Below are 22618 nucleotides of genomic sequence, written 5' to 3'. Positions count from 1 at the left end.
AGATCCACTCGACGTCCATTGCACCGGTTGCCCAGGGGGGCGAGGATGGGGGGCGGTCCCCTCCAAGGTTTCTCAATGTATCCCATTGGGTTAAGTTTTTTCTTGCCCTGATGTGGGATCTGAGCCGCTGTAGCTTGTACAGCCCTTTGAGACATTTGTGATTTAGGGCTATATAAATAAACTTTGATTGATTGATTGACATATATATGTACACACATATGTATACCTATACATAATATAAATAATACATTAGTCAATAAATAAAAATATAACATAATAAGAGTAATAGTAGTAATAATAGCAATAAATAAAATAGAAAATGAAAGAATACAAATTAAGAACCTTATAAGTGTTTAAAAAGAGAGAATACAAAGCCTGATTAAAAAGATGTGCCTTTAACCTTTTTTTTTAAGATATCAACGTGAATTAAACAAACAACAAGTGTTGGTCTCCCACATTTAAATGGAAGATTCTTGTTGCTGGACAGATGTCACTGAAATAAGTGTTTGTCTGTTTGAGAGCAGGGCAACTTGTGAAGATGCTGCTATACACAGAAGTGACTCGCTATCTGGACTTTAAAGTGGTGGAGGGAAGCTTTGTCTACAAGGGAGGAAAGATCTACAAGGTGCCATCAACTGAGACTGAGGCATTAGCTTCAAGTAAGTATAAGAAACATGTTGATGCTTAAACACCAGCATGATATTTCCGAGTTGCGTTGCACATAAAGTCTGTGCTTAAATTCCCAGATTTGATGGGAATGTTCGAGAAACGGAGGTTTCGCAAGTTTTTAGTCTTTGTGGCCAACTTTGACGAGAATGACCCCAAAACCTTCGAGGGGGTGGACCCCAAGACCACAACCATGAGGGATGTTTACAAGAAGTTTGACCTCGGCCAGGATGTAATTGACTTCACTGGCCACGCCCTGGCCCTCTACAGGACAGATGAGTAGGAGCAATGTTTGATGGCCTTGAATGTCTATAATCCACACTGCATTATGAACATTAGTTATTAAAATAATCATCTCTTCCTCAGGTACCTTGATTCTCCCTGCTTGGACACCGTCAACCGAATCAAACTGTACAGTGAGTCTCTGGCACGTTATGGGAAGAGCCCTTACCTCTATCCCTTGTACGGCCTTGGAGAGCTGCCACAAGGATTTGCAAGGTGTTTTAATTATGCTTCTTTAGTAGCGATAGAATGCATGCAAACACTTGTCTAAGGGCTTCTTATCCTTCCCGCTTAGATTGAGTGCCATCTACGGCGGTACCTACATGCTCAACAAACCAGTGGATGAGATTGTCGTTGAAGGTGGCCATGTGATCGGCGTTAAGTCTGAAGGCGAGGTACTAGACTTCAAACATATGACAACTTACTATAATATATACATCAATAAAATAATTTCATGAAATAATAACTCTGCTGTTTTGTTTTTTTACGGCAGGTGGCTCGCTGCAAGCAGCTCATTTGTGATCCCAGCTATATTCCGGACCGTGTCCGCAAGGCTGGTCAGGTTATCCGTGTGATCTGCATCCTCAGTCATCCCATCAAAAACACTAATGATGCCAACTCCTGCCAGATCATCATCCCTCAGAATCAGGTTAACCGCAACTCCGGTGAGATTTATAAGATGGCGCCCTATTCAAACTACAGTATTAGATTTGTCACTGATGACACTTTCTCCTCTTGTCGTCATCTTTGCAGACATCTACGTGTGCATGATCTCTTATGCCCACAACGTGGCGGCCCAAGGGAAGTACATTGCCATCGTCAGCACCACGGTGGAAACTAGCGAGCCTGAGACTGAGATCCAACCTGCCCTCGAGCTACTGGAGCCCATTGACCAAAAGTGAAGCCATTTCTGCTTACTTTTTACTTCTTGTCTTAAGAATTTGTAGATTAAATGCATGTTGTGTTGTGGTTTTTGCAGGTTTGTGGCTATTAGTGATCTTTATGAGCCAACAGATGATGGTACAGAGAGCCAGGTGAGATTATCTTGATGGACATTCTCACCACAAATGTATAGTAGGTACACCACAATGCGTATGCTATGGTATGCTGATGTTAAATTCTCAGGTATGTATTTGAAAGATAGGAAGGCTTAATATGACAATATGCAAGCAAAGTGGCGCATACAAGCAAAAACCATACTTTCAATATATTTTTTATTAGTTACTCACTAGGGATGTTCCGATCGAGGATTTACGCTGCCGATTCCAATACCGATCATCCATGAGATACCAGTACCGATCACATGTGTTAACTGTACATTTTTCAGTTTATTGAAAGTGAGTGCTATCGACAGTTTGACAATATCAACACACTATTTAAACAAGTTCCTTATTTTCTTTTATTACATACAATTGTTTGAGGAAAACAAAGTCAACTGTACACAATAACTAAACAAAAGCAAAAACTGCTATCTATTACTCATAGACATCCTTTTACTCTCAAATTCTTCCTCTGTCCAGGAAATTAACATTAACAAAAACAATCAAAAAAATATTTTGAGAGAATAGAAATAGACTATGGACCTAATTCCTGTAGTATCGATCATATATACTACCTTTGGTGTCGACTCCACCAATGTATTCATCGATTCTTACATGTCATATACTTCTGGCCGTGACAATGCATACAGAACAACAGTTGTTAACTTTTCTCTAGACTCTAATTAATCTACTAGTTCATTTCCTTTTAATTACTGCTTGCATTGTGCTATAACATGGTTCCATGTACACTTATTACACTTTACTAAGCACTTATTGCTTCTATTGTTTCAAACTAGTCCTAATACTTGTTAATGATACTTGATAATGATATTTAAGATATTAATAAAATGCAGTTTATTTTCTGTAATGGAGTTGATTATTATTAACTTAGGGGAGCGGCTCCTCACTGTGTATGGAGATACACGATTAGCTGTTAGCTTGTCAGCGGGGGACTAAAAAAAAGTACACTGTCAGTCATAGAGTATCGGCCATTAAAAAGGCATTAATCAGCAATGGCGATCAAGTACTTAGTCATGAAAATTGGCCGATACTGATTGGTGGCCGATACATTTTTGGGGCCAATGATGCCTAGTCATTACTCTCTGAATCGCTCTCCACTTTTGCAATTTAGAGAGGTCCTTATTGCGAAGTGCCTTTTATGACAATCAGCTTCCATCTTTTGTCAGATCTTTGCCTCGAGTTCCTACGATGCCACCACTCACTTTGAGACCACCTGCAACGACATCAAGGACATCTACAAGCGCATGACAGGGAGCGACTTTGACTTTGAGAACATGAAGCGCAAACAGAATGATGTGTTTGGAGAGGAAGAACAGTGAGCGGCCGAGTGGTCTTCTGAGAGAGAAGAGAGGAGGGGGCGTGGCGGGCAAAAGGGGCAAGATTAAAAAAAGGGGCAGAGCTTGGAGTAGATTTCTATGGTCGGTAGAGCTTTAAGAGCAAGAAGTTAGAGTTAAGTGGATTGTTCTGTCTGCCTTAAACCATTTGCCTCCTTTTCCTTACACCCCCGTCTCTCCTAACACACACACACACACACACACACACACACACACACACACACACACACACACACACACACACACACACACACACACACACACACACACACACACACACACTATCGTCTGTCGCTGAAAAGCAGGGTTGATATGGTCTTTCATTCCATTGTAGAATCTATAATCGTGTCTTAACGATCGTCATTAGAGATGATTTTATTACTTGTTTTCAAACCATTTCATTCTTTCTGTATCATCTTTTTTCACGTCAGAGACCTCTATAACAGCTTAGTGTAGAATCTCCTGGAAGGCTGCGGCCTCCAGGTCACGTGCATGCATCTTATACACGCAGTAGTATTGTGCAGTACATAGACTCATACAACATGGCGGTGTAAAGATTGGACCATCGCTCCTGTCAGCCCTGCTTTACCTTACTCTTCACTCGACTCCTTTTGGCAAAACACATGATGGCAAGTTCAACTGACGTGCTAACTTTGCAATGCTGTTGTGTTCCTTGTGCTAGCAGGCAAGCTAACATGTCACCACACACTTTAACCACACAAAGAAGATCCTATTGTTAACATGTGACGTCACTTTTACCTTTCAGTAGTCTTAACATTTTAAAATGAATCCAGTTTTATGTCTTTGCATTTGGTGCATGATTCACTGGCTGAAGTAATGACGTTTAAGAGCTGAGGTTAAAACTCTTTGTTTTGATAAGAGAGGGGAGCGTGGCTAATCAAGACTTTTATGATGCGTGGAAGCGTTAAAGAGTAGGTTTGAGGGCTTTGACATTTGGAAAGTTTCACTCGTGACTGAAATTTTGGCTCATAGTGGAAGCGCTGCATTGTGTCCCGATTGCTCCAACCCTTTTATGTCATGAAGATAAGTCAGTACCCTCGTGGGAAAAACTATGAAAGTGCTGGTTTGAAGATCGAGCTTGATGCCGCTCTAAGGACAAAGTAGGAGAAGGCCCCATAATAACAAACCAACATGCTAGTATTTGGTTGAAGCCTTAATTTGGGGTTTTATTCAGATCTTTGACTCACCATTGTGGCAAACTTGTGCCAAAAATGGTTCAAAACAGGCTAAAAAGATGATTACGTTCATCTTAGCTGTGCCCTCTGCTCATCTGTAGCCCATCACATTAACACTATCTGATTATGCATCCACTCTCCCAGCATCCCTAAACTGTTGTTAGGGTGTATGTGTCTTTTTGTTATGCTCTATTTATTTCCATTTCACTGACGTGGAAGGTTTACGTCGAATGCTGAAGATGCTATGCTATTCTTTTTTGTAGTTCTGTTGATAACAGCAATGCACAAACACAGAGAAAATATTTTCTTTGTTATTTGCAGTGTCATGTGTTATGTTTACCTTCTCCAGCGATCGTTCCAGTGTTGTCACGCTTGGGTTAAGAAACAGACCAAATTTGAATTGGAACAGCTGTGTTTTTGCCAGTTTCATACTGTACATTGTTTAACATTGTGTGTGTGTAAAATGACCTGGTAATAACTGGAATACTCTTTCTGCAATTATTATATTTAATGCCCTCCCTCTTCAGTACCACATATCACATCAACTCTTGTTTGATTTATAGAAAACAAAAGCCCTGCGTGTGGTCGTACTGTTTTAATTCTTCATTGTTTGGCCTTTCAGACCCACAATTGGAATTGACTAAAGAAAATAGGCTGAATAGTAGAATACTTACTGTCCTTGTTTGATCACTAGTATGTGAACAATGCCTAATGTCTTGTGTAACAAATACATTTAATTAAATTATAAATGAAATGACAGAAAAATAAAATTAAAAAAAAAGCACATGGAGAATCTGGAACAATTGTCTGTGATTCTTTACATACAATAATACTTTTACTAAACAGTACCGCTCATAGTAACACAGCTGTAGACGATTACACATCATTTTCAAAATAAAGGCAAACAAACCAATGATTGACGCCTCAGCAGCTGCTGACTACACAAACAGACTCTGGTTGCCATGTGAACAAGAGAACAAGCGGCTTAAATGCAGTTCAATGAAGGCGAAGGCCCCGACACCATGTTATTTGTGCGTGTCCTTGTTTTTCATCTGTAGCTGTAGATGCAGCTTTTACTGCATTCTTTAATCTGATCCACACAGAAAACCTAACAATGTCGCTAAGAAATATGACAACAGTCATCCAGTGGCGCTTGTGATCATCCTCTGTTTAGCAACACTTTCCTGATACACACTTGGACCTGAGCTGTGCAACAAAGAGGCGACAGGGTGGAGCCGACTGGGCTAGAATGACACATGATCCACCACATAGCTCTCGTATGGATGACCCAGTAGTCTCTCGAGCTCCGACTTAGGCACCACCCAACACTGGGCAGCATGTTGCGTCAGTACTGTGTCTTTCAGCATCTTATCCTGCAAGGTGACTGGCATCTGTTCTGACTCCCACTTCAGAATCCCCCGCGCTAAAGTTTCCTCATGGTTGTCCTGATGACGGCCTGCATCCTGGTGCTCTCTCACTGCTGCTACACTCATGTCAGCATGCTGAAACTGGCCTGAAGACAGAGGATACGTGTCAAATACTGTAGGATCGAATAACACAACCCTGCACCATAGACTTGTTTCTAGACTGTCTCCTATTATAGCTAAGGCATTCTTCTTTAGACAAATAGAGGCAAAGAGATGATGTTACCCAGAAGGCCTTGAGTGGAGGCAGACAGCCCTTGTCCATGCGTGATGTAGAAGCCCAGGTGAGCCATCTGCAGGTAGCTGGGGTGTTTGTAGCGGTGGAAGAGAACCAGGAACTGAACACCCGTGGCCAGTTCGATCCGGCAGCCCCGGTGGTTGTCCATCGCAACCGTCACACCCTGCCTCGTTATCTTTCCTGTTTGATTGATGCTAAGAGCATCCCACCCTTCTCCTTCCACCACCACCTTGTCTAGTGAGACACTGATCATGATGTTGCCTGAGCGTCCTGTGGCGGCGGAGATGGTCAGCTGATCAAAGTATGTTCTGGAGCGGGTTTCAACACCACGCTTGGAGGGAGCTCCTGTTAGGTGGCCATCCACGATGAGACCTTGGAGTGAAGATGAGCACACATTTTATTTACTCACAACCTCAACAACCATTTTTATTACAGTATAGAATAGGGCTCAACGATTTAGGAAAATATGCTAACTGCGATTTTTTTCCCCCTTAATATTGCGATTACTATTTAATAGGGTAGGTCCTCTTCGCATGTATTTTTCAATAAACACTAGCAATACAGCAATCTGTATTATAATCAACAATGTCAGATTTATTATACTTATATTCTTTCTTCTAAATAAATAAGTTATACATTTGCTTAATACTTGTCAGATCTGCGCTTTTATTGTGAAGGCCGGAAGTGTGCCGTTTGTCTTTGAGTTCGGGCTCTCACTTGATGTCTGGAATGTGTGAGTTGAACCTGGATGTTATATAAGTGACTTCCAAATTAATGGCTGTTTTCCTTTCAGAATGTCAGCAATCATCTTTAAGATGCAACTTTTCCATTCTAGTCAACGTTCTGTTGAAATGACCTGCTTTGCAAAAAAAAGCTACCAGTTGCCATTTCTGTCTAAACGAGTGATTCTCAAACCGTGCTCTATCTGGTGTTATGTCAAACAATCAAATATAAAAACACTGTTACTGTTCAAACTGTGTGTAATGTTACAGTAGCCAAAACATTGATTTATTTGATAAATAAAACCTCTGCCTTGTTTATAATGAATATTTAGGCCTACTATGCTATAGGATTTTAATGTTGGTACTTGGGGTGGCAAGTGTTTTCTGAGGGGGTACTCGGTAAAAAAAATTGAGAACAACTGTTTTAAATTACAGTGATTAAAATGAAAATGTAGGCTAGTATTATTTGCGTCAATATGAACTTCCTCACGCTGTGTCTACAAGCTTACTGGTCAGAAAACACAATGAAATAAATATAATTTAAAAATAATTACTTGTAGCGCAAGTGACTAAGTCTACACGAGGTAACTCTACACTAGTTAATTATGAGGAAAACTAGTGTTGATACACATGAGTTTGTAGCTCTTTTTGATAATGCAGCTCATTTTGATAGAACAACTGTTATGTTTGTGTCGCATGTTTGTGGTAGTCCTTTCCCCAAGATGCAGAAGGACATCAAGAAGCAGCGTGCAGGTAAGTTACTGATTTATTCTCAATAGGCAAAAGACGAAACTCAAACCAACGTACCAGTGGGAACATACAAGATGATTGAAGCTAGATTTAGCTTAGCATAGCCATACAGAAATTCTTTAGTATGGGACGTTAGAAATACAACAAACTAGAGAGTAGCGTAAAGTCAAACAATCTGTTGCGTGTAGCGAACAAGACTGCCAGGCAGCGTAAACGGTGACGCAGGTATAAATAGCTCTGATTAGTGATCAGGATCAGGCGCGTGTCTTGACCCCCACCTGCTCTTAAGGGACGGATTCCAGACGTCCCAAAAAACAAAATAAGTCCAAAGTCAGGTGGAGGGAGGAGTTGGCGGCGGGCACAGCCGGCCCAAGGCATAAGCGTACTAAGCGATTGCTTAGGGCCCCGCGGCCACCAGGGGGCCCCCAAAAGCAATTAACAAAAAATTCTTATTTTTTATTTTTTGCATGTACGAGTCTGACTGATGATTTTTAAATGATCAAAGATATATTATTGTACAAAAACACAATTTTAGGTCAACAGAGTGCTGCTGCTGATCTAGGCCTAGTGATTCTTCCTGCCTCTCTTTAAATGTAAAGCTGCCTCTGCTGCACCTGTGACGTTTGCCGCCTGCCGTGCAATGCCAGTGCGCACTGGGCATCAAAAGCGCAGATAGAGGCAAAACAATGTCACAAAAAAGGACATATCCTTCAGGTGCAGAAAAAAGGAAGAAGAAGACAGTGGAAGAGGAGAAAAAATGCCATGATAAAGGTATGTTTGCATGACTTGGTAATAAAAAGTTTATCAAAGAGATTTGTAGCTGTAATTAGCTTTAGCTAGGTGACGTTAGCTAGCTAGCGCGGTGCTAGCAATATGTTTTTAGCATCAGGTTACTAGTGAGATATGTTGTTTGCACAAATTGTTTGCAGCAGAGCACGGTAATTTATGTGAGTAAAATAAACATTATTTTTACATCAACTCATAAGTTATGTGAAACTTCCCCAGGAGCATTGTTAAAATACTTTGGAGGCACAGAATCAGCCCAGAGCCAGTCCACATCCTCAGGCTCAACTGTGAGTGATGAATCAGGTGAGGAAAAGACTGTCACCATACAGTATACATTTAATTTCTTAGTATAAACATTACACCTGAAGGGAAATTAATATATTAAAAGTATCTCATTAATATGTGTGCCTATATGTATGTATGTATGTATTTCATCTTAGGTCCATCTCCATCCTCTACAGTGCTCTCTCACACACCTCCATCCTCTGTGCCCACTGTCCCCTCCATGTCTGAAACCACAGCTGATTTATCTAGTAAGTTAACTGCAAAACACCCTTAATAATTGCTCATTGTACTGCAGAACATTCTGAGATGAATAATTATGTCCAACAGTGCAATTTAATGACCTTATAGGTCCTTATTTTTTAGTCATTGTCTTTCTTTGGTCACTTCCTCAGCAACTTCCACCACAACGTCCCCTTCACACCATGGACCATCATCAGCTCCGCCAGTTGACCCAGCTGAGTGGCCTTCTTTCCTCTCAGATTCAGACAGGACTGAGCAGCTGATCAGAGGACCACTGTCTATTAAGGAGAACTTTTCATTCCCCATATATTTGTTTGTAAACCGTTGTTACCTTTTTTCTGGTAACTCTGTTCATTAATATTATTTAAGTATTTGCTTGATATTTAATTTAATTATGTGTTTTTTTGTACAATTGAATTTGTTCATTTTTATATATATTTAAGTGATTTTATTGTTGCACTTTATTGTTTTTCTTGCACTATAAATTATTTTTGCACATTGCTGTTTCAGGTTTTTGTTACCAAAAATAATAAAGTGAATTAGAATCAGCTTTATTGTCCAGTTATGTTTAACACACATGGAATTTAAGTTCAGTAGACTGCGCTTTCTTTGTACAAAGTAAACATTAAATATGAACAATTAACTAAAAATATAAACTAGTAATTAAAGACTAATATGTACAAGACTGATGAGACAAGATGACACTTTTACTGTAAATACAAAGCTTTATCACTTGGACTGTTCAACCCCAGGCCACTCTTGTAGCTGAATGTTTGCTACATTTTAAGATTAGGAACCATATGTGGCACTATGGACATCATTCGTTCATTCATTGGTATTATTTATGTTCTTAACTGGGCCACCCCCATATCTTTATAAATGACATGTTATTTGTAAAGACATGCCAGGCTGACAATAGGATAATGTAAACAACACTGCCAGAGCCGCAATGAGTTTATAGTAGGTGTGTGAATGACCAACAATCAATATTATTGGCAGAAATAGAGGGCCCCAAAATCAAATTTTGCTTAGGGCCCCATGGAGGCTTGGGCCGGCACTGGCGGCGGGCGTTCACGAACTCGCCACACTCGTGGAAAACAAGGAGGCGAGCCAGTGCCAAAAAGAAGCTTCAGCAGCTGCGGAGCAACTGATGGCGCCCATGCACTGGCCACAATCGTGGGCGGACGTGGGCGGGAATACTTTCTCAGAAGCCATTGTGGTCCACGCCCAAGTTTTGGGAACGGCTGCTGATGGCAAGGTGGGCGTCCATGGACTGGCCACATTCGTGGCTGACGAGGAGGCAGGCCGCGAGCACCTAACGGACGCTTCCACGCTAGGCGAGGATGGAGGCGGAGCCGGTGGTGTCCTTGGAAGATCCACCAGAGGCGAGGTTGGAGGCGGAGCGAGCTTGGCTAAAACTGACGGAGATGTTTGCGTCGGCTGGCCCACTACCGGACATGATAGTTCCTCCATCTGCTCCTTCTGGTACCACTCGTCCATCCACGCAGCGCTGTACTTCTTTGGAGGTTGCCTCGTAGATTGCGGCGCTGGAGCAGGAAGTGGAGCTGGAGCTTTAGCCGATAGCGCCCCCACTGGTGGAGAGACAGGCGGCGACCTCAGTGGAAGGAGCTGTGCCTCCCCAGCTGCACCACTATCAACAGTAGCTCCCTCCCCCCCTTAGGGAGCAGATTTAAGACGCTGATAGTAGATGGAGGGAGGAACATTTGACCACAAACCTCAGCAGGAGCAGGAGCCGGGGGTTGGTGGGCCTTGGGAAGTCGGTATGCCGAAACAGGAAGTGCCTTTAGTCTCAAACAGGGTGGGTGAAGTGGGCGGAACTTGAGTATTAGGAGGCGGAGCTGGCTAGCTACATTAGCCTTATAAAAATATCCATATTTTGACTTAATGTCCCTAAGTGAAGGCTACCTAGCAAACAAGGTTGGGGAAAAAGAGTCCATATGAATCGTGAAGTCATTAGAGCAAGCCTTGGCGTGACATCATCGCGCTGTGACAGCTCCTTGCACTGGGCAAAAAATGTTTGGCAAAATGAAGAATGAGGTTACAAAACTGCAGCGGCGAGGAAGAGGCTGTCTGCACTTCACCTCGAACTGATGGAGTCCGCACGTCGGAATGGCTTGTAGAAGGTCGGCTTTTGCCTACGTCGACGTGCATGGGAAGGCGGCGTGGCGATGTCTGTAGACCAGGGGTGTCAAACGTAAGGCCCGCGGGCCGGATCAGGCCCGCAAACAGGTTTTATCTGGCCCGCGGGATGAGTTTGCTAAGTATAAGAACGAGCCGAAATTTTTGAATGAAAGAAACTGCTGTGCTAAATGTGTCCACTAGATGTCGCAATAGCAATTCTTTGTATCTTTGTAGATTATGCTACACATGTAAAAAAGAATAACCCACAAGTTAGTGCACCAGTCGACGAAAATGAGCAAACTACATAAATAACATCCTGTAATTTGATTTTGATATTTATTTTTTTATCCTGAGATTGAAAATTAACACCAATGAGTTGACTGATGAACATTATCACATAATTTATTCAGAAAGTATAAATAACGACAAATAAAGATAGAATACTATTATCCGCAACATGTAAGTGTAAAAAAACCCCAACAACATTATGATTTGTACATTTTCAGAATGTGCTTGTTCTATTTTTAAACAAAGAAAACAATCTGAAGTTTTCTTTATTTTTAAGTTATCGTGCCATGATTTTACCAGTCCGGGCCTACTTGGGAGTAGATTTTTCTCCATGTGGCCCCCAATCTAAAATTAGTTTGACACCCCTGCTCTAGACCAAACAGAGTTGATTGGGACCAGCGTGCCATTTGGCCCCCACATCAACATTTCGTTCTCCTCCAGTGTGTGGCGAAGGCTCTCCGCCTCCATTGCTTTCAGCACCCGCTTTACCTCCATAACTTCTGGAGAAATGTCGTCCATTGCGGGTAAACTTTGTGCTGGCAGTCTTCTGTTAAGTTTAGATCGCATGTTTGCAGTAGTCGTTTCCCCAAGATGCTGAAGGACGTCAAGAAGCAGCGTGCAGGTAAGTTGCTGATTTATTCTCAATAGGCAAAAACCAGGATACATATGGGAACATACAAGATGCTCAAGGCTAGTTTTAACTCAGCACAGCCATGCAGAAAGTCTTTAGCATGGGAAGCAAGAAATACTGTATAAAAACTGGAGAGTAGCAAAGCCAAACAAAGTGTCGCGTGCAGCAAACAAGACTGCTTGGCAGCGTACTTCTTCTTGTTCTTTTTTTTAGTTTTCTGGCGGGTTGCAGTCATAATTTAGAAGGTGCATACCGCCACCTACTGTACCAGAGTACATAGCATGGGCTTGTTATGTATTATCATCTATACTTTATTAATAATTATACTAGATCAGGAGTCCCCAAACTACGGCCCGCGTGCGTCCAAAATCCGGCCCGCGGGAAGTCCCAAGTTAAAATAAAAAAATAACAGATTTTGAATTTTTTTAATTATTATTTTTTCTATATCTGTCCTTTCAATCAATTTTCTACCGCTTGTTACTCTTGGTGTCTCCTAGCCGCTCAGGCAAATCATATTGTCTAAAAATGCATTTTCCCATGGATAACATGACATGCTCGCGCCGCAGAAAATATATATATATGTACAGCCTGGCCCCCCGCCAAAATTTTTTAACCCAATGCCGCCCCCGAGTCAAAAAGTTTGGGTACCCCTGTACTAGATAGTTGTATATCTAGCTATCTATATACATACACACACCCCATAAAATCCAGAAAACCCTTATATATACCTATGTACTATGTAAATACAATGAAAAAATAATAATATACACAGACACACATTATCTATCTATCTATCTATCTATCTATCTATCTATCTATCTATCTATCTATCTATCTATCTATCTATCTATCTATCTATCTATCTATCTATCTATCTATCTATCTATCTATCTATCTATCTATCTATCTATCTATCTATCTATCTATCTATCTATCTATCTATCTATCTATCTATTTATCTATCTATCTATCTATCTATCTATCTATCTATCTATCTATCTATCTATCTATCTATCTATCTATCTATCTATCTATCTATCTATCTATCTATCCATCTATCTATCTATCTATCTATCTATCTATCTATCTATCTATCTATCTATCTATCTATATATTTATCTATCTATCTATCTATCTATCTATCTATCTATCTATCTATCTATCTATCTATCTATCTATCTATCTATCTATCTATCTATCTATCTATCTATCTATCTATCTATCTATCTATCTATCTATCTATCTATCTATCTATCTATCTATCTATCTATCTATCTATCTAACTGATATACATACACACCCCCCATAAAATCCAGAAAACCCATACTTAAACCTATGTACTATATAAATAAAATGAAAAAATAATAACAATATACACATACATACCTATATGTCTATATTATATCATATAGTCCTGTATCTTTGAGGTATTTAATAACAGCTTATAGCCAGGCAGCGTAAATGGTGAGGCAGGTATAAAAAGCCCTTTGATTAGTGATCAGGAGCTGGTGAGCAACACTAAACTAAGGAGATTTGACCAAACTAAACATCACAAACATGACCAGGGCAACGGGCCATGACAATATCTGCCCAGCCACCAAATATGTGGAGAGCTTTGAGTTTTAATTTTTAATTTTTAGTTTATTACATCAAGATTAAATTGCAATTGAAATTAATTGTTCAGTCCAAATAACTTTACACTAAATATTCACAATTTAGACATGTTCACTCTGAGGTGTGCTCACTTGTATTGCTAGATTTTGAAAATAATGTCTGCATGTTGACTTATTTTCTAAGGAAAGCAAATCTACAATGGTACCCATGCTGACTACTCTAAATTGTATCCAAATGTCATTTGTTTAGTAATGTGCCTAGAGAAGATGTATCAAAATTGTTGCTGAAATGTGAGTGCTAAACTGACTTTTATGAGATACAGCAGTAAACAAAGAAATACCTATCCGTGGGTCTTCTACCAGCCTGAGCACATCATCAGCTCTTCCATCTACAGTGAAACACAAGTTCTGCTGTTGCTTTGGCAACTGAACCACAAAATGAGGATCTCCATCAACTGTAACGGAAACAATTAAGAGCACATTAAAAGAGCAAAATACACGTAAGAATATGATAATTTCCTTACCTGATGAGGTAAAGTGCTCAGCGCTCAGTCTGGATGGAGGTTCTAAAAGCACAAGACATTCAACTAAAGGACAGTCTTCCTCACTCCCAAGCACTGAAATCAATCACAAAACTACACATGTATCGTATCGGACTCGCTATAATTAAGTGCGTATGAGTTGAGAATTACACAATAAATAAGGCCAAGTCGATACCAACCAAAGGATTCTGTGTCTGCTGCATTGCCCCCTAAAATGACAATAACATGTTTTCAAAGAGAAACCTGCAGAGAATAGTCACACATGCCATTTAAAACTTACAGGCATCATAGTTGAGATCATAGTCATAATCATAGCTTGTGTCATAGTCTGAGGAACAGAAATGAAAGATATGAATTAAAGTCTGTCATACTGTGCAATATGACTTGTAAAATGTGCTAATCGCACTCACCTTTTACAAGATCAATATCTGTTTAATGCATGGAGAGATACAATACATGTAATTTATGAGATGCATTTAAAGACATTCACGGTCATAAATTTAATAATTGAGAGGAAACTCACCTTTTCTCTGGATTTGAATAGAGGTAGAGACATCTTGAGGAGAGATAAATAACATTAGATGACGTCTATTCGTTACGATTAGCTTTATTGTTTTTTTATGATTATACTAAGACAAGACTCAAAAGACGGCGTGCTATAAACATATTTGATTTAGCTTTATAAAAGTCTTGGATTGTCTATCAACCTTTAAAACAACAAACATCAACAACAACGCTTTGTAATCCAAAAACACTTTTTTGGACTTCTCGCCGCAATCGACTAAGACATGTAATAAATATGTGATAATACATGCAGCATGATAAAAGTACTAGGGACAACAAACAATGTTGGGTATCGGGAATACACACATGCATTGTTGATCAAATATATGGAGGTGGTGACATTTGAATTATCATGTATCCTGTAACAATATACTAAATAATGTTGTGTGATTATTGACAGTGACTGCGAGTGTGTGTGTGTGTGTGTGTGTGTGTGTTGTGTGTTCCTTTATTTCTACCCTTCTTGAGACATCAACAAGGAAAAGTACCTTCCATATGAGGAACGATGAACAAGTTAGGACCGAAATCATGGTCCCAATACGGAAAAACATTGTAAGGTCCAAAGGCAGCAATATATGATAAAACAAGACGGCAGCTAAAGAAGGACTTCCCTATTCATTCCCGAAAAAACTTGCCAGGTGAACAGCTGATTTTACGACTTCCGGTGCTGACGTAAGACAACGCGCGCCCCATATGTGACCATAGAATGAACAAATACACTACGGTACTAAGACTATAGTGGCCATTAACAGTTAGCTTCTACAGCTGGGTTTCCCAAAGTGCGGCACAGGGGCTAACTGTGGTCCGTGACTCGTTTGTCATCGGCCTTAAGCACATTACAAAAAACACAAATAGAGATCTCATTTGCACCCCTGGTGATGAAATCTATCAACATTAGGGTGGTCCCAAAAAGGAGGGATTTTTCAAATTGACTGTGTCAGTTTTAAAAGTGCTCACCCTCTGGTCAACATATGAAATAACAAGTGCGTCTGAAAATTTGAAGTGCTCCCCCTCTGGCCAACATATGTAATAACAAGTGTGTGCAAGAAATTGAAATGCGCCCCCTTTGGCCAAAATTAATTTAAAATATAAAACAAATATGTATATAGAGACATATATAGAGACATACTGTAATAACTTTTGAAGTAAAAGTGATGAAGATTAAAAACCAATTACAAACAAAATCTTTAAAAAAAACAAAAAACTAAAAGCTTACCTTTTTTATATTTGCATAGTATGTATATATTATTAATGTTGTAAATACAAATCTTTATATCTAGAAAGGGTGGTCCTAAAGAGGTAGGTCTCAAGAAGGTAACAAATACAAGAACCCGTGTGTGTGTGTGTGTGTGTGTGTGTGTGTGTGTGTGTGTGTGTGTGTGTGTGTGTGGGTGTGTGTGTGTGTGTGTGTGTGTGTGTGATCACTGGTGATTGTGCTTTATGTTGTAGTTCATTGTGTATCAGATTATTAAATATTATAAACAATGTAAATATGTTTGGGTTTGGTAATCTGAGTTATGGGGCAGAACATTGACATTTTCTGTTTCCTACTGCTCCTTTTCAGACAGGTTTCTTTTTTTCCTTTCTTATTTTTTATCTAAAAAAAAAAAAAACTTAAACTCAGCATTTCCCATACATTCATTTATTAGTGGTAGCCCACCAGGAGCAAATTTAGACCACTAAAAATAGATTTGGTACAATCTAAAGCGGTATGCACGACAAGAAGTGTTTCTTCCATCATGCACTTACTTGGTAAGGAAATACAAACGGTCACAAAAGGCGAAATACAGTCTGTGGCTACATCACGCCTCAAATCTCGCAGCTTCACCCCATTGCCGATAAAAAAACAAACTTACAAATTAAACAAACTTAAACTTTATAAGCCTAAATTAAGTGTTAAATTGTTACGTACAGTATATGTCTTATGTTTTATTAATTATGTTGTGGTGATGTTGTGAATATTTTCACCGAGCCAATTCAGTTTCTGGGTTAAGGGTAGCAATGCTAACAACAAAAGGCTGCTAATCTTGTTTTTACTCTATCTTCACCGTGACGACCTCAAGTTAACTTTTGGCACAACAACTTTTTGATGGACTTCATCTTTATCTCCTGTCTCATCAATAACACTTTGCCACATTGGTGAGCCTTTAATGCGAGCGATGTCGAACAATAACAGCTGGAAGTAACAACACACTTTCGGCGCAGCACTTCAGGCAAACTGCTATAAACGAATGTTTCTTAACCATAAGGTCTGGGACCCATTGTTGGGCCGCGAGCCCCCGTATAGGGCCGCCAAAAAATTTCTGTTTTTCAGCTGTGGTCCAAATGGGCTGCAGCAGTACTTAGTTGTACTTCCACCACTTGTGGTAGTAATGACAAAAACAAACAAACACATGAAGTCTGGCGCTAAAGTAATAGAGACGATTCAAAAGTCCAAAAATCATAACTAAAGTGTTTTAATTATATTGACAGTTCATCTAAGAAACATATATATTATTATTATTATTTATTAGTAATTTAGTTAGATTTTTTTAATTTTAGCACTGCGTAATTGTGTTTGTAAATTTTATTTTCATCAGTTTTTATGAGTCCCTTTTTTTCAGCATATTTGATTAGTATTATTTTTTTGTAATCAGCCTGACCTGAGCTTTGATAATAACCTTTGTGATTAACACATGGTTTCATATCATTTGACTAGGTTGTTAACATATTAAACTTTAATAGGTTAGATATAATTATTGACTATGATTAAAATCAAGAGTAAGATTACCAATTCAGTGTCGATATCTAAGTGGGCCCCAGGCCCCTCCAGTAGTGGAAAAGTTGGGCCTAGAAGTCAAAAAGGTTAAGAACCTTAGCTATAAACTATCAGCAACTGTCCGGTCAAAGCGGAGACAAACTCTTTTGATGTACTTCATCTCCAACATAAATAACACAACTTTGACGTAATCGATTTGGAACGACAAAACAGACACACAAAGCTAACACAGGATGCTAACATCACATCTAATGGTCATAGCTATGATTGTCAAATTGCCCAACTTTGTGCAGAACAACTTATGCCTGTGGTTTCAGCACATGAAAGCCCAGTTTAGTTTTTCGGAATTACCCAGGATGTAGATATCACAGAAATCCCAATTAACCGGTGTAAACGAGGGAAGACCGTGGGAGCAGAGATCCAGAAATGCAGGGTACCTCCACAAGCCCCGGCATTGCCACCGCCCGGGAAAGGCGAGTTGTGGAAGCATGCAGAGCATCTCCGCAAGTGTGCAGCTTTTGACTAGCAAATGTCATGACGAGCGATGGTGCTAAGACAGATCTTGTTGACACTTATTTGTCGTATGGTATAACACTTCGCTTTCCTGGAGAAATAAATAAATAAATAAATAAATAAGAAAAATAATAAATAAATATAGTAAACCAGAGGTATCCTAAGTGTGGCCCGAGGGTTACATGGGGACTACACGATCCATCCATCCATCCATCCATCCATTTTCTACCGCTTGTCCCTTTTTAGGGTGGCGGGGGGTGCTGGAGCCTATCTCAGCTGCATTCGGGCGGTAGGCGCGGTACCCCCTGGACAAGTCAATACCTTAGCGCAGGGCCAACACAGATAGACAGACAACATTCACACTCACATTCACACACTAGGGCCAATTTAGTGTTGCCAATCAACCTATCCCCAGGTGCATGTCTTTGGAGGTGGGAGGAAACCCACGCAGTCACGGGGAGAACATGCAAACTCCACACAGAAAGACCCCGAGCCCGGGGATTGAACCCAGGACCTTTTTATTGTGAGGCACATGCACTAATCCGTTTCACCGTGCTACCGGGGACTACACGATGTATTGCGAAAAAGCTGAAATGTTGATAGCCTAGCATAGTTTAGCCTTTAAAAAAAATTAATGAACATGTATAGATTACAGTCCTGTGGGAAACTTATAAAGTTAGTTAATAAAGAGGAATAATCTTACCCAGGAGTCCTGCCACCTCCCACAGCCTCGGCCCATCCGTTACACCTGGCATGGGGGCAAATGTGGCTTGTACCAGAGTGGCAACGTGCACGTCACTCTCAATTGCGGCGTTTCTGCTGTTTCCTTCTAAATCTGGAGCGGCGGCTGTAGTTGGCTGAGTGGACGGCGTGAGCGTGGACGAGAGCTGTGGCAGCATAGTGGTGATGTTTGCATGATCTAAGGGCGATGTGGTGCTGCTCTCTGCCTCTGTAACCGTTGGAGCAGGCTGGGGGCTTAGGGGAGGAGGAGAGCTGGGCCATGTGGTGCTGGTGTGGGGCGGCGTTGTATTCATGGTGCTGGGAAAAGGGGTGGAGACTTTTCCAGGTGCAGGAGGCGGGACTGTTTTAAGAAAATGGAGCACAGAGGTAGAAATTTTTCCACCATGAGGTGGTGGGGCAATTTTAGAATCATTTTGTGAAGGCTTTTTGCCAGAGAATGGTGCTGGGGGGGTTTTAGTGGACGCTGGGCTTGAGGTTGTCGTTGTTTTCAGAGTTTTTGCAATGGAAAGTGGTGCTGACGTTTTTTTAGTTTCTCTGGGAGGTGGCTGAGGTGGGTTTGGCTTTATTTTGTTGGAAAAAGAATTGGGCTTCTTTGAAGCAACAGCACCTGATTTGGTTGTATAGGTGCTTGTCAGCATGGTGGCTGAGACTGTAGGCTTTGCAGTGGTTGGAGTTATTTCATCTGCATCTGGTTTGACTACAACTAAAGATGTGACAGGTGTAACAAAGTTATATTTGAGGGACAGATTGGTGGCCTTGTCAGCTAGCAGCTTCTGGGTGACAGCATCAGTGGTGTTGAGTTTGGCTAGAAGCAACTCCTTGATGGTGAAATAGGCCCAGAGGCGATGCACAAAGCTGGAGATGCCTTCAGAACCCCCTAAGCACTCCAGTGAGCGTGAAGTGTTGTTCTCGCCTGCAGGAGAGATCAAGACATCATTCTCCAGCTTGACACGCTGCTTGTTATCAGAGGCCGATAAGGACACCTTCAAATCCTTCAGGCCCGGTTTGAACCTTCCAGCCACCACCAACTCAGAGCCTTGGAAGTAGTTTGGGAACAGTGAGCGGGTGACATCAAACGCCTGATCATCCAGATAATTCAGCTGGATGTCTGAGAGCAACGGGCTGGCTACTTCATCGTAAAAGCCCTTCAGCTGCAAGGCGGCGTCGGCGTCCTCGTAAACCATCCGAGCGATGCCTCTGTTATCCAGCGCCAGACGTTTCAGGAGCAGGAAATCTGCGTCGTCCCCAAAAGCCAGGCCAAAAAGAGACGCTGAACCCAGCGCCCTTTTGGCGTTACTTAGGATGGTGTCACCTGTGGTTACTCCCATGGTAGCTTCACCGTCAGTGAGGAAAATCACAAGAGGGACACGACGGGAGCCAGAGGACGGAGTGTTGACGAGCTGGGCAGCTGAGAGAAGAGCTGCATTGATATTAGTCCCTGAGGCAGAAGCACAACATTGGTAAATGTCAGCATTTTAGAGAGAAGGCTAGACAATAAAGCTTCTACAGTGTTGTTAGTGTAGACTCACATCCTTCAGCAATAATCCTCTTTACAAACTCTTTGGCGTCTCGTACATTCTGCCGAGTGGCCCGCACCGTACGCCCTTTCCTCCATGTGTGAACATTATCAGAGAAAGTGATGATATTAAAGTGGTCTCCTTCTCTCAGGTCTGCGAGGATGGTGCTCATTGCCTGCTTTGTCTGCTGACAGAATTGTTTTTATTTATTGAGAGTCAATGCATGCCACCATTAACATCATCCTAGTATTTTTTTACTTGACCTGTTTGATTTTGGTCCCTATCATGGAGCCACTGACATCAATGACAAATATAACATCCTTGGGAACCACAGGAAGTCCTCTGGGTGCAAAGTAATGCACAAAGTAGCCATCAAACACCTGGGAGATGGAAAGAAGCATAAAACACACTTTGTGTTACCACTCGTACAATAAACTATACACTATGCACAAGATAGGGAGAAACTACGCTGCTTACCTGGATATCACCCATGAGGTCTGTGAGGTTCACATCATACTGAATAACAAAGTCTGCATTGAGACCCTTGGGGGAAATTATGTTCTGCTGTTGAAGAGTGGGACTGTAACGAACATGAGCGCAGTTGACACTTTGTTCAACCTGAGTAGATGCAGGAGGGTTTGCATCACCTAGAGGAACACAGTCCCTCTAAAAATGTTAAACAGTTTCTATGAGACAAATACTTTACAACCACGTCTTCTCTTTATGCTATAACTAGAGGTGTCCCGGTACAACTTTTTTTTCTTCTTCCGATACGATACCGAAATTGGCGCCTAGAGTATTGGCGGATACCCATGTTATTCCAAAACAATATCAGTACGAATACCTTTATACAGCACTTACAGAATACAGCACATACTATGCTTTTATCATTTTGTAGTGTGGAATGTTAGAAAATGCTACATCAAGTGAAATTACTCAGAGAACAATGGTAGGCGTGTTCCTGTGTGAAGTTGCACCCCCCCCCCCCCCCCACCTTGTCTAAATCTACCCAAACTTTCCCCAATCTTTTGTGCTACGTTTATGCTGCAAACATTTTAGTTTTTGCCTTCACGGTTTTTCAATTATTCTAAAATCCACTGCCTCTGGGGTCGCATGAGCCAAAAGGACCTGATAGGATTCTCTTTTTTCAGCTTGGCGGCATTGGTTCTGGGATTACCGTCACGACTGGCACCAACCACCTTGTGGCCACAACTTTGATTGGTCGCCTTGACAATAGAGGTACGGAACATGGTCCACTCGGACTCAATATGCAGCATCTCCCTGTTCAAAGTTCTTCCGGAGGTGGGAATTGAAACTCTCTCTGACAGAAGACTCTGCTAGATGTTCCCAGCAGACCCTTACAATGCGTTTGGGCCTGCCATGTCTGTCCGGAATGCTCCCCCACCATCGCAGCCAACTCACCACTAGGTGGTTATTGGTAGAAAGCTCCGCCCCTCTCTTCATCCGAGTGTCCAAAACATGAGACCGCAAAGCCGATGACACAAATACAAAGTCCATCTTGGAACTGCGGCCGAGGGTGTCGTAGTGCCAAGTGCACATATGAGCACCCTTATGTTGGAACATTGTGTTTGTTATGGACAATCTGTGACGAGCACAAAAGTCCAATAACAAAACACCACTCAGGTTCAGATCTGGGCGGAAGTTCTTCCCAATCCAGGTTTCACTGTCGTTGCCAACATGAGCGTTGAAGTCACCCAGCAGAACAAGGTAATCACCTGACGGAGCATGTTGTGGGTTCGCTTAAAAAAAACTATATAACCATGCAACCAATGATGGCTCAGTCGCAGATTTTGATTTGGGGATGTTTATTGGACCAACTGTAGGTCACCAGTGCACAGTGTGCAAAAATATATACAATGCAAAAATTGGTGAAAATGAAAAGTAAATACAAAAAAAATAAAGTATTTACAGAATGCAGCAATAAAAAAAATAATCTGCCGCTCAACAATCACCAATCACTGTTTGTACTATCCTCCAACTCTCCACAACCAACCTGCTTTCCTACTCCCACTTCAACTGACTGAACAGTCACCCTTAAATAGTCCAAGCCCCTCCCTCGGGCATACCACTGACAACATTTCATGCTAAACATGATCCAGTATACGTATGTCTACATATCCATTACATATAAAAGAAAACTTAATATTTAGCAACTCCATGAATAAATAATAAGTCCACCTTAAGACAACTTGGTCTGGTCTACTGGTCATGTGACCTCCGCAAAGCGGGCCAAAGCGCTTATACGGCGTCATCTGAACGCGCCCCATCCTTTTGACTGATTCTATGTGACGCCATGACGATAGC

At 41.2% G+C, this 22618-nt stretch overlaps 2 protein-coding genes across 5 annotated transcripts in view; one reads left to right on the top strand and one right to left on the bottom strand.

Annotated features, from left to right (window-relative positions):
* gdi1 (GDP dissociation inhibitor 1) overlaps positions 1-3612 on the top strand; it is an 11046-nt gene extending 7434 nt beyond the window's left edge. Inside the window, exons 4-11 of the mRNA XM_062053496.1 lie at positions 525-659; positions 747-945; positions 1033-1164; positions 1244-1343; positions 1442-1613; positions 1702-1846; positions 1928-1982; positions 3176-3612. Of these exons, the coding sequence (XP_061909480.1) occupies positions 525-659; positions 747-945; positions 1033-1164; positions 1244-1343; positions 1442-1613; positions 1702-1846; positions 1928-1982; positions 3176-3328 (1091 nt within the window). The 3' untranslated portion in view covers positions 3329-3612. The remainder of the gene's footprint in view (positions 1-524; positions 660-746; positions 946-1032; positions 1165-1243; positions 1344-1441; positions 1614-1701; positions 1847-1927; positions 1983-3175) is intronic.
* A 1431-nt stretch (positions 3613-5043) lies between these two features.
* The window catches only part of itih6 (inter-alpha-trypsin inhibitor heavy chain family member 6), a 33531-nt gene continuing 15956 nt past the window's right edge, over positions 5044-22618 (bottom strand). For 3 of the 4 annotated variants that reach the window (XM_062053493.1, XM_062053491.1, XM_062053490.1), the window contains 12 exons: positions 20771-20940; positions 20557-20673; positions 20306-20477; positions 18739-20214; positions 14724-14756; positions 14611-14628; positions 14481-14528; positions 14380-14409; positions 14183-14275; positions 14000-14113; positions 6190-6573; positions 5044-6052 (listed from right to left, as the gene is read on the bottom strand). In XM_062053493.1, coding sequence (XP_061909477.1) covers positions 5784-6052; positions 6190-6573; positions 14000-14113; positions 14183-14275; positions 14380-14409; positions 14481-14528; positions 14611-14628; positions 14724-14756; positions 18739-20214; positions 20306-20477; positions 20557-20673; positions 20771-20940 — 2924 coding nt within the window. In that variant the 3' untranslated portion in view covers positions 5044-5783. The remainder of the gene's footprint in view (positions 6053-6189; positions 6574-13999; positions 14114-14182; positions 14276-14379; positions 14410-14480; positions 14529-14610; positions 14629-14723; positions 14757-18738; positions 20215-20305; positions 20478-20556; positions 20674-20770; positions 20941-22618) is intronic. The other variant, XM_062053494.1, reaches the window with a different exon arrangement.

Source organism: Entelurus aequoreus, linkage group LG07, assembly GCF_033978785.1.
Source record: "Entelurus aequoreus isolate RoL-2023_Sb linkage group LG07, RoL_Eaeq_v1.1, whole genome shotgun sequence".
Lineage (NCBI taxonomy): Eukaryota > Metazoa > Chordata > Actinopteri > Syngnathiformes > Syngnathidae > Entelurus > Entelurus aequoreus.
The sequence above is the reverse complement of the archived record's forward strand: the minus strand, read 5'-3'. Positions and strand labels throughout refer to the sequence as shown.